Consider the following 16240-nt stretch of genomic DNA (forward strand, 5'->3'; position numbering starts at 1 on the left):
GAGCCCTGTTAGAGGGATGTCTGGGAGATGTTCAGCCAGCAGGAAAGCCCACTTTTCATCTGATTACTTCATCATGTTATTTACCTTCCACTGCACACAAATTACAGAAACATCACAAAGCAATCCAGCAATGCCTCCACGTGTCATAACCCTTTTCACTCCCACTATATGCTTTGAAACAGAAAATGGAAAAATCAATGAGCTTAGATAGATACTCTGAATTTGAAAAGGCTGGACTTGCATGAATTTGAGGCTAAAAACCACTCTGGCACTGGTTGTGTTGTGGTGCTGTGTGTGTCCAGAAATCCCTGTGTAACAATTGTGTTTGATTAAAAGGTGTGCTGGAGGTTGTAACTACCACCTTGAGGAAAAGCTCTCGGGGTCTTTAGGCTGGTTGTTAATTCATTAGCAGGGCGAGGGCTGGCATACTGATCACCTGGCAGCCAGGGGGGCAAGAGTCAGCCCTGGAAATGTCTTGTTTTTTCAAAAGGAGGCATAAACTGCTCAGTTCAGTGTTCAACAAGCACTCAGGGGTGAGCAGCTGATAACAAGAGCAAACAGGAGGAAGAGCTCAGCTTGGCAGTGCCAGCAGCAGGTCGTCATCAAAGGCACATCCCCCAGTTTTACACCATTTACTCATCCATTTACATTCCCTCATCCTCTTCAGGATAAGTTTAAAGCCACATTGAATCACAGAGTGGTTTGGGTTGGAAGTGATCTTAAAGCCCATCCAGTGCCACCCCTGCCATGGGCAGGGACACTTTCCACTAGCCCAGGTTGCTCCAAGCCCTGTCCAACCTGGCCTTGGACACTTCCAGGGATGGGGCAGCCACAGCTTCTCTGGGCAACCTGTGCCAGGGCCTCCCCACCCTCCGCAGGGAAGGATTTCTTCCCAATATCCAATTTAAACCAATTCTCCTCTATGAAGCCATTCCCCCTTGTCCTGTCACTCCATCCCTTGCAGTCTCTCTCCATCTTTCCTGTTGGCCCCTTCAGGCACTGGGAGGCCACATTAGGTCACCCTGGAGCCTTCTCTTCTCCAGGCTGAACAATCCCAAATCTCTCAGTCTCTGTACCCTTTCTAACATCATTCTATACCCTACACATGCCAAATAATGCACTAACCCTACCTCTCTGTTTTGAAAGGGCTGCTTATATATAATCCCAGAATGGTTTGAGTTGGAAGGGACCTTAAAGTTCATCTTGTTTCAACCCCACTGCCATGGGGACACCTTCCCCTAGTGCAGAAACACATCTCAGCTTTCAGATCTATGGAGAATAAGCTACTAAAGTCTCCTTTCCAGGCTCTGCACAGCCCTCCTGATGATTCTGGCAGCTCCTCACAGTTGGAATCTTCCCGTGAGCAGGTGAGGACAAAATGCAACCCATAGTAGGAACCCTCACTGCAGATCGATCCTGTTTGGAGGGTGGAAATGCTGCTGTCACCTCTCCATATGTCACTAAATAGACTTACAGCTCTCAAAATTGCCTTTTGGGCTTCTAACTGCAGGTACAGAATCCAATCTAACTGGAGCAGCAGCAGCCACCCTCCCTGAGTGTGGGGAGCTGGAGCACGAGGTTCTGAAGGGAATGAGTTCCAGGAATATACCTGGAAATCAGTTTGTTACTTGGAAATAAACCCCATGTTTTGACAAACTTCTGCCTGGAGTAAAAAGAAAGAGAACTTCCATTTATCAGTTCTGATTGCTAGGGACACTTTGTGCCAGTGCTCCAGCTCTCTCTGCAGCAGTTCCCATGGTGGGGAGTCCACAGCAAGGTCTTTGCTTAATGGATGCTCTCCGTGGAGCAGAACCAGCAGCCTCAGGCATATTTTCCTTTTTTCCCCCTCTTTTTCACAATGTTTCCACGTGAAAACATGGTGAGAACCTGCCATGCATTGCTGGAGGGGGTCTGTTCTCTGCTCTGCCCACTCTGAAGTGGGACATTGTGTGTCCTTCAAGGCCACTTTGAGCTGAATATTTGCTGAGAACCACTGAAGGGATGCAGCTCAATCACTCAAAGACCCGAAATGCTGCAAGACCTCACCACACTCAGCTTATCTTTCTGTATCTCCTGTTGAACTCCCCGGGATGTATTTACTTGCAGAATTCCTTTCACGTGGAGGCTCTCACGGGAGAAGCAGGAACATCCCCCACTCCCCAGTGCTGAGGCTGGAAGGCTGGAAGGGTTTCACCTGCTCGCTGACAGGACAAGGCAGGGTGATAATAGTTTCTATTTTAAAGCTCTGATAGCACAAGAATAGGATTATGCAAATCTCCTGCCGTCCCTGAAGACCGAAAGAACAGCCTGGAGTCTTTAAACCAGAAGATATGGCCGTGGCTGCATAATGAAGGGGGTTTGCCAGTCCCTAAAAGTTTGAGTCTTCTCTGTATTCTGAGAGCCCACAACACTAAATGCAGTCACGGCCTCCTGTCTGTTGCTAAACACACAACCTGCAGCTCGTGGTGACAACACTCCCCATTTATTTTATGTCCTAGCAGCCCAAGCAGCATCAGAAACTACATTTTTCTGTCTCTTAGATGGTTTAAACGTCTCTCTCTCGGGGTGTTTAACCACTGAGTTCAAGGCAATGCTGTATCAGGACGCTTGGTTAAAGCTGCTTTATTCCATAGGTTAGTTGCTTAAACTTATTATAAAAGGAAGGGTTTTATCTATGGAGATAAGTAATGCATCTATCCATTATAGAGATGCTGTAAGGAGCGTTACAGATAAAGTAGTAATAGGGAACACATAAGTCTTTCCAGATTATCTCTGAGTTCTATATTACTTACCCTTCCATAGTTCCTTTAAAAGTGTTTATCCTAAATCAACCCACTGCAGGCTGTATTGAAAAAGCAATATATGTGATTGAGATATGGTGGGTAACAAACCCTCCACAAGTCCTGGAGCTGCCAGATCTTGATTGATAAAATGTAATATTTTGGAAGGATAAACTAAGACTGTATTTGCAGTCTGGGTGATTTTCTTTTTTATCTACTCTGTTTTCATTGTAGACAATATGACATAGGTTCCAAGAAATTATTGAGTGAAATATCCACTATGTTCATGTGAGCTTCCTCATTCTTTGGAGTGACAAAAAAACTTATGGTGGAGGTTTTGAGTGGAAAAAAATACTTTGTTATTTGGAATAAAAGATTGGCTTTTTTGAATAAAAATAATGAAATTAATCAATTATTTTTGCAGTGGAGGTTGGTCCTGTGTAATGTAAAGGGCTCAGGGTACAAAATGAACTTCTCTATTCTGTAGCTTATGTTAAAAAAGGGGGAATAATGTGTCACTGGGACTTTCCATGGAGTGAAGGAATGAGGTTATGGGCATCGCTTTTCTCAGCAGACAAACCACATCTGACCCAGGGAATGCCCTGAGCTGTAAATATCCATTTCTAAATGCTCCTGAAACAACAACAAAAAAATGTACAGTACACCTGAAATCCCACTTACGAGAGTCACAGTCAAAAATCCTCCGCATCATTCACTTGGGGAAATCTGGAAATTCCCTCTGGAAGGATTTCTGTGAGGACTTTGCAGCTGGAATGAGGGAGATAAAGCTGGAGGTAACACAGGGTGATTCTGCAAGAACTAATTCTGTGCTGGACCAAGATCTCCAAAGGGCTGGGCAGGAATTTGGAAAGGGGTAGGGTATGCACAGGCATCCTTGTTACCCACTTTCAGCAGTGTGTGACAGCCCTCTCGTCCTTGGCTTTTTTTTGTTGTATGTATTGTTATCTTGTTGGTACAAGTTTTATTATAGGAATTAGTAGCCTGAAATGGGCCTGTGACCATCAGAACCTTGGACATGCAGGCAAGAGGTTCTTCCTGCAGGAGCAGGGTACAGCTCCTCACTGCCAACAGCCAGGTCGAGGTCCAGGGGAAGGGAATAGTCTGTGACTCATCTCCAGGTACTCAAAGAACAGGTGGCAGCAGGGGAAATATAAAGGAAAGAAAGTTTTGGATAAGAATTAACATCCAAGTTGACATTTGACCCAGGGCCATCTCCTGTGTAAGGCTGTCAAAGGGGTGCAGTTCTGGCAGGGATAAATCTGGCCCTGGAGGTTCAGCCCAGGCAGAGAAATCTGCTTTTAAGAGCTCTCCAATCTGGAGCAAACTCCTGCAGACAGCGAAGTGACTGTGCTGCTGACAAGTGATGAGTGAACTGTGCCATGACAAGTGAGAAAACTCTTCAGGGCTATCAGATATAAAAAATATATTCCTTACATCCCCCTCCCTCGGAGAGGGGCAGCTCCTCAGCTGTGCCTCTGGCCTGCAGAGGGGCTTTGGAGCAGGAGCCCTAAGGCTGCATCAACACTTGCTGCTCAGTGCAAGTCCTGGGCTCAGTTCACAAGAGAACTTTAATATTTTATGCTGCTAACTCTGTAAAAGGGGGGGAAACTATAACAAAAACCAGATGTAGACCAGCTCTGTGCTCTGAGTTTCTTGGTGCATGAACAAAAAATCAAGCCAGTTTAAGGTTTATTTTTTCCCCCCACCTCACCCTCCCTGTTTAATTTACTTGTGACCTTCCATTTTTTCCTCTAGAGAAGCTTGATATTACTTTGTAAAGGGCATTTTCACTCTTTAATTGAAAAAGACAATCAGGCTGTGGCAGAAATTATTGTTCCCCACCTTGAAAATTAGTGCCTGGATTGGCCATTCACGTCATTTAAGCTGAATTGAAGACCCAGGGCCCGTGTGCATCCTAATGTGGAAATTACAGGTCCTCTCCCTTAGAAGCTCCAAAGCAATTTAACTAAATAAAGAAGCACTGATGAAGGTCCTTGGCTGATTACAGAGCTTTGGAGAAGGACAAGACCCGGTGATTGTGCTTTCCCCTCCTGTTTTAGAAAGCTGCTCCATCAGGTTGAGAGGAGCAGGGCTTGGGGGAACCGGGCAGCTTTCTCCTTTAACCAGGGTGGGATGCAGCGTTCACCTACGGTGGAAAATGAGAACAAAAGTGGGAATTACAGTTGATTTTTAACCTGGCCCGGTGAAAGGAGACACTCAGGCATTGCCCGGGTTGATTGAGCTTCAAATCCTACAGACTTGAGGTGCCACAAGGTTCAAAGAGGGGAAGGAGCAGGAGAACTCGGCAGGTGTTGAGTGGAAAGTGCAAGTGCTTGAAAAGGAGGAAATGGGAGATGCTAAGCGGCTTTCAGACACCTTAATTAGAGATAACACCCCTCTTAATCTCAGAATTGAACTCATAGAAAATCAATTAGAACATTTAAAAAAATTGAGATTAGATGCTAACAGGAAAAGATTAATGTATTGACAGTATCATCCAGACAAAGGAACCGGCAGAGGGTTTGTTTAGCGAGTTTTGAAAGCTGGAAAGGAGAATTTACTTTCCAGTGAAAGTTGTAGGAGATGAGATTAGCCATTCCTTTGGGAGATGCATGGAGGAAGAAGGATATTTCCACAACACACCCTATAATAACCAGTCTGGTCCCCTGCAGAGCAATTCAGCACAACACTGAGGGGAAGCAAAAGACAGGGCTTGATGCTCAGGAGATTTTCTGGGGTGAACAGGCACAGTTTGTGTATAAAAGGGCTTTAGTGCCAACATTTTTGGGACTTCCTGTATGTGAAAGAATCAAAAACAAACCCAAAATCTGGAATCTAGAATTTGAGACAATTTAAAAGATCCAATGAGCTTCATTTTTTCTATCCATGGTTATAACTGATTTACATTCTCTGAATTAGGCATCAAATTCAAACCCACAATGGGTTCCCTAATTTATCCCAGTGACAGCAAATGAAGGTGACTAATTGTCAGCTGATAACACAGATGCTAGAAATGCTTATTGTAAATCACAGCCGTGAAATTCCTTGGAAAATTGTGGAGGTTGGAGTTTTGATCCCATTTCCCTGTGAGAAAATTGTGATCCATCACTCGCAGTGACCCCACTCATGTTGTGCAATATCCCACAGGCAACACAGGACAGAGGAAAAATGGGAACAGAAGTGACAGATCCCAATTTGCACCAGTCACATGGAAATGGGAACAATGGTGTGGATTTGGGTAATTTGTAAAGAGCTCTCCCTCCTGGTGCTTTAACATTCACTGCACATTTCAACACCAAGTAATTACAACTGTAATATTTGGGATTATGGAATGACGAAACATTTATGAGGGGGGGAAAAAATCAAAAGTTCAAGAAAGCATGAAATTGCATTAATTCAGATGAATTGTTGTAATTATGCAAGGTGATAAATTGGACTTTCTCTAATTGTCTGTAACAATTTCATGTATTAAAACATCCAAGTTTCCTTTTTTTTGCTGTCCCGTGTTCCTTCTTAAGATGGCCTGGTTTGGAAGTGCCACTGAGGAAGCTCAGGAATTTGAAACACATGATTTTGAGGTTGAAATGAATGACTTGCTACTTTTGATTAGGTTTTTGTTCCTATCAGATATATTTAAGAAGAAGCTCCCCCGCTCCCAGGAAAACTGGTTGTATCTTCAGGCATTCTGTTGGCTAGTTAAATCTGCCACTCTAACACCTGCAGGGCAGTTTTATACTAAAAAAAAGCTTATAAAAGGAACCCAGATGTGTGTAATAGTGGTGGTGGTGAAATTAGAATAAATATATTAATGACACAGTCAGCAATTGGACGGGGCTTGGAGCAGCCTGGGCTAGTGGAAGGTGACCCCTGCCCATGGCACAAGGTTGGAACAAGATGATTTTAAGGTCCTTTCCAACCCAAATCATTCTGTGATTTTATTATTATCTCTGTCATTCTGAGCTTTAAAACACTAAGGAAAAAATACTGTGTGGCTGAACCTATTAATGAGCCCAATAATTAACACAAATACTTTAGCAGGAAATATTTCTGGGCCTCGGTTCCAATTTGTTTGTCTCCAGAGATCATTTCAGGCAAACACCACCTCACCCATCGTGGGTTTGCCTCTCCCACTGGCAGCTCTGCACTCAGAAAAGCCACACTGATGGTACCCAAAAACCCCTTTCTCCTCTACTTCTGGTTTTATTCTGTCTCAATATCTACATGGAAGCCTTGCAGGTCATACCCTTTGCTGCCATAAATCAGCATAAATTTAGGTTGGACGAGGCTTGGAGCAACCTGGGCTAGTGGAAGGTGTCCCTGCCCATGGCATGGGGTTGGAACAAGATGATTTTAAGGTCCTTTCCAACTCAAACCATCCTGGGATTCCATAATATCTTCCTTGACCCCACTGAGGTACAGCTGGATTAGACCTTCTCCCCATTTCCTCCCTTCATCCTGAAAACCTTCTTCACTTTGAGTATTCCCACTTTTATCAGAGAAAGCCCTGCCATTCCCTAACTCCATTCCCACAAAATGGGTGTTCTGAGCACAGCCCTTCCTCACTCAGCTCTGCGAAAGTTCCCATTCTTGAGTCCATAATTCCCACACTTCTCTGGGAAGAATCCTGTGCATCTGAGCCCTTTGCTCGGCCTGACCTCGTTATCACACCCAACTGATTAATTGTTCTGTACCAACAGTCTGCCAACACGAACAGATCTGGAAATCAAAAAAAAAAAAGTTGTTTTTTTGTTAAAACTCGCAGCTGAGAGAGCAACAGAGTGTGAGGGAACTCGTTGTTCTTCAAGTGAGATAAACACAGACAAAGAATGAAAGGAATTATGTAGGAACTAGGTGATAATTTATTTATAGACCTCTGCAGAAACACTGAAGTTAGCAAATATACCATCTGTTAAATAGTCAGCCTATTCCTGAGTGCATATTAGCAACCTAAATGTGTGCCAAACACCTGATCTTAGAGCTCTTATTTGATACTCTTCTTGACAAGCAACATTATGCTTTATTAGATTATGTCATGTCATGTTATAAAGTTGTGCTAGGTAACAGGAGAACACTGGTTGTGCTCTGTTGGGGTAAATTCCCACCCAGGGCAAAGAGAAGTGGTTTTGAGAGCAGTCAGAATTTCAGAATAACAAGAAAAAAAAATAGAATACCTACGTTTATATTCATCCTCAGGTCATTCTTTTATATCTACTTAACACATTTTAGCTTGTAAGTAATAATTGAAAATACACACAACTCCATAGGGGGGTAAATGGATGAAGAAATCTTTGCACAAAATAGAAACTTTATCTCCCTGGACTGCATAACAAAGGGACACAATTTTATAACTCATGACTGGACCCATCTGAATGAGGTACCATAATAATCCATGGGAGATGCTGCCTGCCTGGAGAAAGGGTCCAATAAAGACAAAGAAACACTAAGGAACTATTTTTACCTTATTTTCCTTTGTTTTGCTCTCTTGGAGGTTTTTTTGTTAATTCTATTCTGCAATGATTCTTCATTGCAGAGACAGACACTGAATAAACTCACTTGGTACAATTATCTATCAAAATCAACTTCACATAGGGGAAAAAAAATCATTTCTGTTTAAACCTATGAAATTTTGGGGGTGAGAGTTTCTAAAAGATGAGGTGTGATGACGACCTTAGAGTCAAGCACTAGAATGGATCATCTAAAGAAAATTTCCATCCCTAGAAGTCTTTAAAAACGGGTTAAATAAGGACATCAGGTGGTTGTACCTGTCATGGGGGAGATGAATAGATTAAATGATGATTTAAGGGCTGAAAATCTTCTCTCCAGCACTGGAAAATCCAAGATGGGGCTTGGAGCAATGGGGTTGGACTGGATGAGCTTTAAGGTCCCTTTCAACCCAAACCATTCCATGATTCTATGATATAACCAAAACTAGTCCTGCTACCTATAAAACAATGGATTCCCTAAGAGATCTACTGCTTTTTAATTATTCAAGTCAGGGCCACTTGTCATGGTTTTAATGGAGAAACACAGACAGGTGACACCACCTAAAATTAGAGTAAAAATGATAACATGACATATTGTGTCATTAAACTAAAAATTGCTACCAGCAACTCATTACTTTCCAAACTCTATTCCAATTTCAGAGTCAAGTATTACATAGTTAATTCTCAATTGTCATGAAAACCTTTTCCTGCTCCTGCACAGCACTTTTTTCCCCCCTCCCCTCCTTTCTGGGGTGTCTCATAAATGAAATTTTGTCCTCAGCAATAAAATAGGCTTGATTTTCCATAGTGAAAAGTATTGGAAAGCATTATTTAGGCTGCACAGATTTTCCATACTGCTCAAGAGTTTTTGGGGTGTTTTTTAACTCAAATTTTAAGTAGAAATAGCAGTTTGTGTTGCACTAGCAGCTCAAGGAAAGCGATGGTAAAAGCAGACATGACCCTTCCTGTTAGTGCTTGAATCCTAAAGAATCTGAATGTTTTGCACCTTCCCAATATTTTTTATTTTATATAAAAAATAGGATAATTTGAGGGTCTTTTTACCCCTTCTCCCCGAGCACAAAGCCTCAGAGCAGCCATCCCAAACAAATCCTCATCTAAAGCCTTTGACAGTTGTCCCAGGGAACACTTTTCCACACCAATATTTTGTGCTTTTCCTTCTCAGAAAACACTGAACCCCCAGGAAAGAAGAGAATGAGGTGGTAAATTTTTATCAGAATGAATTTTTCAAAACAGATAAATAAATCCACACATTCAGAGACAGGACTTCTAGGTATGAAACCAAACTCCAATTAACCATATTCCAGTTTTCTCTTTCTGTTAGTATTACAGGGTGGATTACAACGAAAGAAATTATTTTTTTCCCCTATTTTTCTTGGTCTTTCTTGTCTTTTTTCCCTTCCTTTGATTACTCAGAGTGTAAGGCAGAGAACTATCCAGCAGGCAATTAAAAGAACATCAGAGTTTCAACCACTTTCCCAGTGTATTGACAGGAACCATCTATTGTGGCTGTGACAGCACAAGGAGGGGCTACACGTGGTTAATTCAATTCAGTCCCCTCTGAGGAGACAAAGTCTTCATAGGAGACCAATATCCAGGAGATGAAGAGGAGAAAAAGAAAAATTAACTGTGTAAAGTTCAACTAAGGGGGAGAAAATTGATATATTGACATAAATAGCTGAGCCTGGACAGGTAGAAATCGTTATTGCTTTGACCAACGAGAGCTGTTCCTCTCTGCTGAACTCTGGATCAGGGTGTTGTTCAGCTGATGAAAAATGGAACAATTGTTTGAAACAAGAATCTGCAGCAAGGTAAATAAAATAAGCTCAGGGCAAGCAGTTTGTGCCGCTGTGGTATAAAGAGATTTAAGGGGAAGCAGATATTTGTTGTGTTAAAGCATATTTTGAATGCATTTCAAGCAGTCGTTTCCCAAATGACTCTGACAAATAAGGGAATGTTTCTCATTAGGGTGAGAACTGGATCAAAAAGGAAATAATCATTTTTTTTAAACTACATCTATTGTGTCATGTTTTGTGATTGAATTAGTTAAAGAGAATCGAACCAATAATTCTTCAGCATCTCAGTGAAACGTGAGAAAGCAGAAGAGATTGAGTGTGGTGTTAAATTTTTTTAAAAAATAGCCCTTAACAGCCATAAAAAAATCACCTCTGGGACATGGCCATAGACACGTTTATACATGAGATTTCCCTAAAGCATCACATGATTTCCTACTGAAAGAACCCTCTTTTGTCCCCTTTAAAAGCAGTGCTAAATTTCAAGTCAACTAAAATCCATCCAGGTGCTGCAGCCAGTTTAGGACAGAGCAGACTCATTAAGAAGACAACATACCTTTATCATCACTTAAACATCCACTCTGTGGGAGTCCTGGTGAGGTTTAATTATCACTTGCATATGCGGAGGAACACACCTGCTTCTTATTTCTATACAGAAGGAAACACCACAAAATGCATTATTTTTTTTCCCCAACTCCTGTAGTTTAAGAGTCTTGTAAGTTCCAAAAAAATGATGCTGGAAAAAGTAATGGAATAATGCCCTGGCTTGGCAAGGAGGAATCATAAATACAGATTGCTGGGCTTAGAGTAGAACTGATTTGTGAAGAAATATCTTGGGAACACCAAAGGACTGGATGATCCTGGAGGTCTTTTCCAACCTTAACAATTCCATGACAAGAGGTTGTTTTTCTGAGCAGTATTTCAATTCACAGACTCATATCATGCCATGCTACTGAATATGTGAGTCTGTTACTTTAATGGATTTATCAGGATGGAATTAGCAGTAAATCTGATGGATAATAACCAGGTTTTGTTTTCTCCTTCTCTCTCAAGATCTGGAAAACTTTGAAACCAGGACAAGGAGCACAGTGTCAGTGAGAGAAGGACAAGGAGTGGTCCTGCTCTGTGGGCCTCCCCCACACCATGGAGGTATGATGGATAACCCTGCCCTGGGAGCAATCCAGGCAATTCCTGCCTGATTAGCACTGGAATTTATTTCTGCATGAACTATCTGGGTTCACAAAAAATTTGGATTTCATTTCTTTAAAAGACACTTCTTGGAGGTCCTTTTTTATTATTCTGTGGTTCCTTGAGGGTCTAGAAGGTGTCATTGTTCTTTGGGGGTGACATGGCAAAGAAAGCACGAAGGCCTCAAAGACCATCTGTGACACATCTCAGCTCCTTCACACCCATGGAATGGCAGAGGAGAAGCCATCAGCAATTCCTTCTGCACCAAAACCACTTCAGGTCTGCATGGAAAGGCTCTTTTAGTGCTTGTCACTTCAATGTTCTAATTGGAATACCACATTATACACATTAGATTTGTCTTCTGCTCTCGAATACCTGATTTTCTCCTTCCTGATCATCACAGAAAAATGTACATTGGAAGGGGCTTCTGGAGAGGTAAAGTGCCTGATTAAAGGAGAGTTGATTAGATCAGCTTTCTTGATATTTTTCAGTGCTTCAGATAGAGAATGAAAAGGAGTTTTCTGAGGAATTGATTTGGGGGTGCCTTACATCTGTCACCATTACCTGCTGCTGCTTCCTCACCATAAGACCTCTGAGCCCTTCCTTTCTGTGTGAGGTAAAGTCCAGGTGACACAAAATGAACCAGGGATGGCCTGAGCACAGCGTTCCAAAGTTTTCATCTGAGGCAACCCTAAGTATGGGGTGGAAATTTCCTTTTCCCCCTTTTTACAGCTCTATTACCACCTTCAACATCAGCATTTACAGAGCAATACAAAGGCTTGAACACGTGTGGGATTTTTTCTTAACGTTTTTTGCACCTACCAGAAGTGAGAAGCTCTTGAGTGATCTTTTGAGACTTAATTTTCCCCCTCCTGACAATGACTTCCAAAAGTTTTGAACCACATACCTTCACAAATCTCTTTGTGGGGTGTTAGAACCCACAACAAAACGGTTTCAAAGCTTTTGAAGTCTGGAATAAAAATTATGTTTTCCTAACAGAACTACCTGAAGAGGATGGGAAATTTGGAATAGCAAATGTATTTTAATAAAGGGGAAATACTAATAACACAGTCACCAAATTGCCTTGTCCTGGACTTAAAGAATCACCAGTTTTTTGATGACTTATGTCCTGCTTTTGGCAGTGACCACACACCCACAAGGAGCTGCAGTTTTCCATGTACCAGTTCCAAACCCCTCAATTCTTCTTAAAGAAACAGTTATAATTCCCAGGAAAAGGTAAATAGTGATCTGTAAAGAGGATGCAGGATATCAGAGAGGGAGAGAAAGCCATCAATCAGTTTAAAGGCCTCAAGTGCTGAAGAGAGAGGCAGTGTCAGCTCACTGGGTGTTCACAGCCATGGGGAAGGAGGGTATAATCCAGGTATAATCCAGGAGATGAAGGGAAACCTGGCCCAAAAGGGCAGAAAAGGCTTGGAAGAGTTCCTGAAGCATATCAGTGGGACAGACAGAAAGACAACACATCCATCCTTGAGCCACTGAACTACATATTTTTTCCTCTTGCTGTAGGGGAAAATTACGATTTGGCAAATAGGACCGAGTAGAAGAAAACATTCAGACCAAACAAATAGTTACCAGGTGAGTTGCCCCACATTAATTGAGCTGACAAAGTGCTGTCCATGAACAAAGCCTTTAGCACAGGGTTCCTGGAGGCCTGGAAAATGCATTATCTGAAATAACAAGTCTCCACGGAACAGCAGCCGAGTTCTTTGGTCATCCATAAACACTGTATTTAGGACTCAAAATTATATCCCGCGGGGAGGAAGTGCATGGTGTAAACTCTGATAAGTCATATGCTATCTTAGGATGCTTGGGAAGTTGTTTTTATTGAAAAGATTGTATATTTAGGTCTTTTATTTAATTGGAAGCCTTGCCTGACTCACAATACCTGCAGGAGAAAGGATTGCTGGCTGTGCTTACAGGTCCCACTGCAAACATTCTGTACAACACTTTAAATTTGGCAGGAATTAGATGTCAAAGAATTTGGAAGATAAACCACAGCAGCAGGAAAAGAGTTGTCTTTCCTATAATCTAATGACTTGAAGGAAGACAGAAAACCTCTGTGCAGCAGTTGTTTGAAGCAGCTGTTATTAATGTAGTTATTTCGAAATAAGACACACTAAGTAAAACCTCCTGCCAACCTAAAAAAAAAAAAATCAGTACCTGCTTCCTCTAACTTTAGAAGTGACAGAAAGGCAGGAGGCCAAAAAAAAAAAAACAAGGAGGTTTCATTAATTGAAGTTTCCTCCCATAACATCAAGAAGTAGGAATAGGCAGGTGGAAGGAGAGTTCAAGAAGTTTTTCTGCTGGTCTCTAGAGAAGTGTTTCACTTCTCTTTCTACCCCTCTCTGCAGAGACCAGGCTTATCTAGTCCTCCACCAGAGCAGCCTGCAGTTAAACTCCCTGCTGAGCTCACAGCAAAGCTCAGCAGATGTTGGGTCACTCAGCTGTTAAAGTGCTTTCCACGATCAAAAAATATCTCAACTATTTAAAGCTTCTGTGTCATTAAACTCAGTTTTCCGATACAATTGACAAGAGAAGATGTGCTACTTCTTTTTTGTACACATTTCATAACTGAGACTGCGTTGATATAGAAGAGAAATTCTTGATTATAGAAGAGAAATGAGGGTTTTTTTCAATTGAAGAGAGAAGGAACAATATATTAGTCAACTAAAAAAAATAAAATTAAAAAAAAAATACAAAAGGGCTGCTCCAGCACTTTTCTTGTCAGCTTTAGACCTTAAACTACCACTTATAGAACAAAAATCTTGCAGAACTGTACTAAAACTAATCTTAAACTTGTACTAAAACAACCCTTAAAACAAGAGAACCTGTGTTATACTGTCGTGAACAAATATCAGGACAAGCACGAAAGAAAAAAGACCCACCTACGTTTGTATCTTAAATCAATTAAGACATTAAAAATTAGTTACAGCTAATGAGCTAAAAATCAGAGCCTGTAATTAACTTTCAAAAGGCAGAGCAAAGCTGCCCCAGGTTACCTGATCCAGCCTAAACCCTCCCTCCCCTCACCTATTTGTGCCCCAGCCTCTGCTGTTGTTATTTATGAGGCTCATTAACACACCTTACAGAGTTCAAGGTGTGACATCCCTCTGCTTGTTAGGGAGGCTCAGGAGTGCAGGGGTGGGCAGGGAAATTGTATTTTTTTCCTGAAACATCTCCACTTCTCTGGCTTAAGTTCTTCAGGTCAGCTGGTTTTCCTTGCATAATCAACACATAGCAATATTTTACAGTTGAAAAATAGTGTTTTCTACAGAGCTGTGAGGTAGAGGAAGCTGGAGGAAGCCTTAATTTCTGCAGCTACGCACGAGCCTGACCTGACTCTGATTAAGAAGCTGCTGCCTAAATGGTAATACTTGACACCAGACTATGGGGTGGACTGTTGTTCATTTATTTTCTTAGAAGTGAAGGCTGATCTAAAGCCTGTTCCCTTCAAGCTGGCTCCCCGCAGAGCTTTAAGGAAGTTGCTAATCTTGTTAGGAGCAGCGGGATCACTCCTGCATTTGCATTTATTTGTGCAGAAGAGCTGGGAGCTGAGGCTGTGGGATTTCTCTGTGCTGACACCGCCGTATTGAGGCTGCCTTAGAAAAATAAAACACTCTTAAGGAAGTAGGAGCCCTGCGGACCTGCTTAGAGGGGGGATGTGCCAAATCCTCAGCCAGCCAAGGCTGGGGAAGGAGGAGCACGTGGAACTGGGTGTGTGCAGAGGATGAGATGAGATGTAAAAAGGTCTTTGATTTCTGCATTTTACATGAAACGCTGCACTTGAGAAAATGCATAATCTGAGAAGGTTTGAAGTGTCTCTCCCTTTATAAACTGAGTGCCTCAGTCATGGGCTGAGAGTCCCTTTCTCTCTGAATCTTTAATCCAACTTTCCTGCAGCTCCCAAGGGAGGGAGGAGAGTCTCCTCGCTGAGCCCAACCCGGAGCTGCTCTGCTGCACAAGGAGCAGCATTGATTTGGGTTTGCTGGGGCCGAGGGAAGCACTGAAACGTTCTATCCCCAGCCTGGTGTATCAGTAGTGATTATCAGCTCTCCTCTTTGCCGGCTGTGCTCTGCAGGAAAGGCTCAGAGCTCCCGGGTGATGCTCTCCTGGCTGCCCCACTCAGGACCTGCCCACCTGGGAGGAGAGGTGGAGTTCACCTGGTTTTGGGGGTCTTTGGGCTCAGAAAGGAGACTAACACCACAGTCACTGGCCTTGGATGAAAAAAAAAAGCCTTAAACACATCTTAATGTTGCAACTCCATAAAGTAGCTTCTGCTCTGGAACATCCATGACCAAGTTTGTGAGGACTACACTAACGTGTAGTCCCTTTGATCCAAAAGCAGTTCTTTGCCCACCAAGAGTCTCACAGAATCAGCATCACCATTGGGATCACTGTCTCTTGAGAGAAAACATCATTTTTGATATTTGAGCATTAACATATTTGAGCCCTGATGCTCAAATATGTTAATTTGGGCTGAGTCCCATCAGCTGACCACGTGGAAAGGGTTGTGTGCTATTGGTTGTCCCACAGCCACACAGAATTTTAAAAATTAATTACCTGACTAATGTTTTTGAAGCCCATCTTAGAAAACACCTTGTTGTCACGTAAGTGTTTATTTCTAACCTCAATTTTTTACTTGATATTAATAACTTCATTATTAGTTTGTGTGAACTAAATCTTGAAACTTTTCAGAGTGCTCTGATATTTATAGTGTCATTTTTTATAGGTCTAGGTATCAGAGGGATTCTCTCTGGCTATAAATCAGAATTTTTTTAACCTAAGGATAAATCTTAATTTCTCTCTGTCTTTGGAACCAGCTCAACTTTTACTGTGAACAATTTCCTTCAATAATTTTGGAAACCACCCCACAATCTGTGACCAAATTCTAAAGCACCACTGAGTAAAGACTCATCCAAAGTTACTCCAATGTGCT

At 42.1% G+C, this 16240-nt stretch overlaps 1 protein-coding gene across 3 annotated transcripts in view; it reads left to right on the forward strand.

The window, feature by feature from the left end:
• Positions 1–16240, forward strand: part of CNTN6 (contactin 6) — a 133216-nt gene that overhangs the window by 59711 nt on the left and 57265 nt on the right. For all 3 annotated transcript variants that reach the window (XM_027640734.1, XM_027640735.1, XM_027640736.1), the window contains one exon: positions 11149–11244. In XM_027640734.1, the coding sequence (XP_027496535.1) occupies positions 11149–11244 (96 nt within the window). The remainder of the gene's footprint in view (positions 1–11148; positions 11245–16240) is intronic.

The sequence above is a fragment of the Corapipo altera genome, unplaced genomic scaffold, assembly GCF_003945725.1.
Source record: "Corapipo altera isolate COAL_440 unplaced genomic scaffold, ASM394572v1 55, whole genome shotgun sequence".
Classification (NCBI taxonomy): Eukaryota; Metazoa; Chordata; class Aves; order Passeriformes; family Pipridae; genus Corapipo; species Corapipo altera.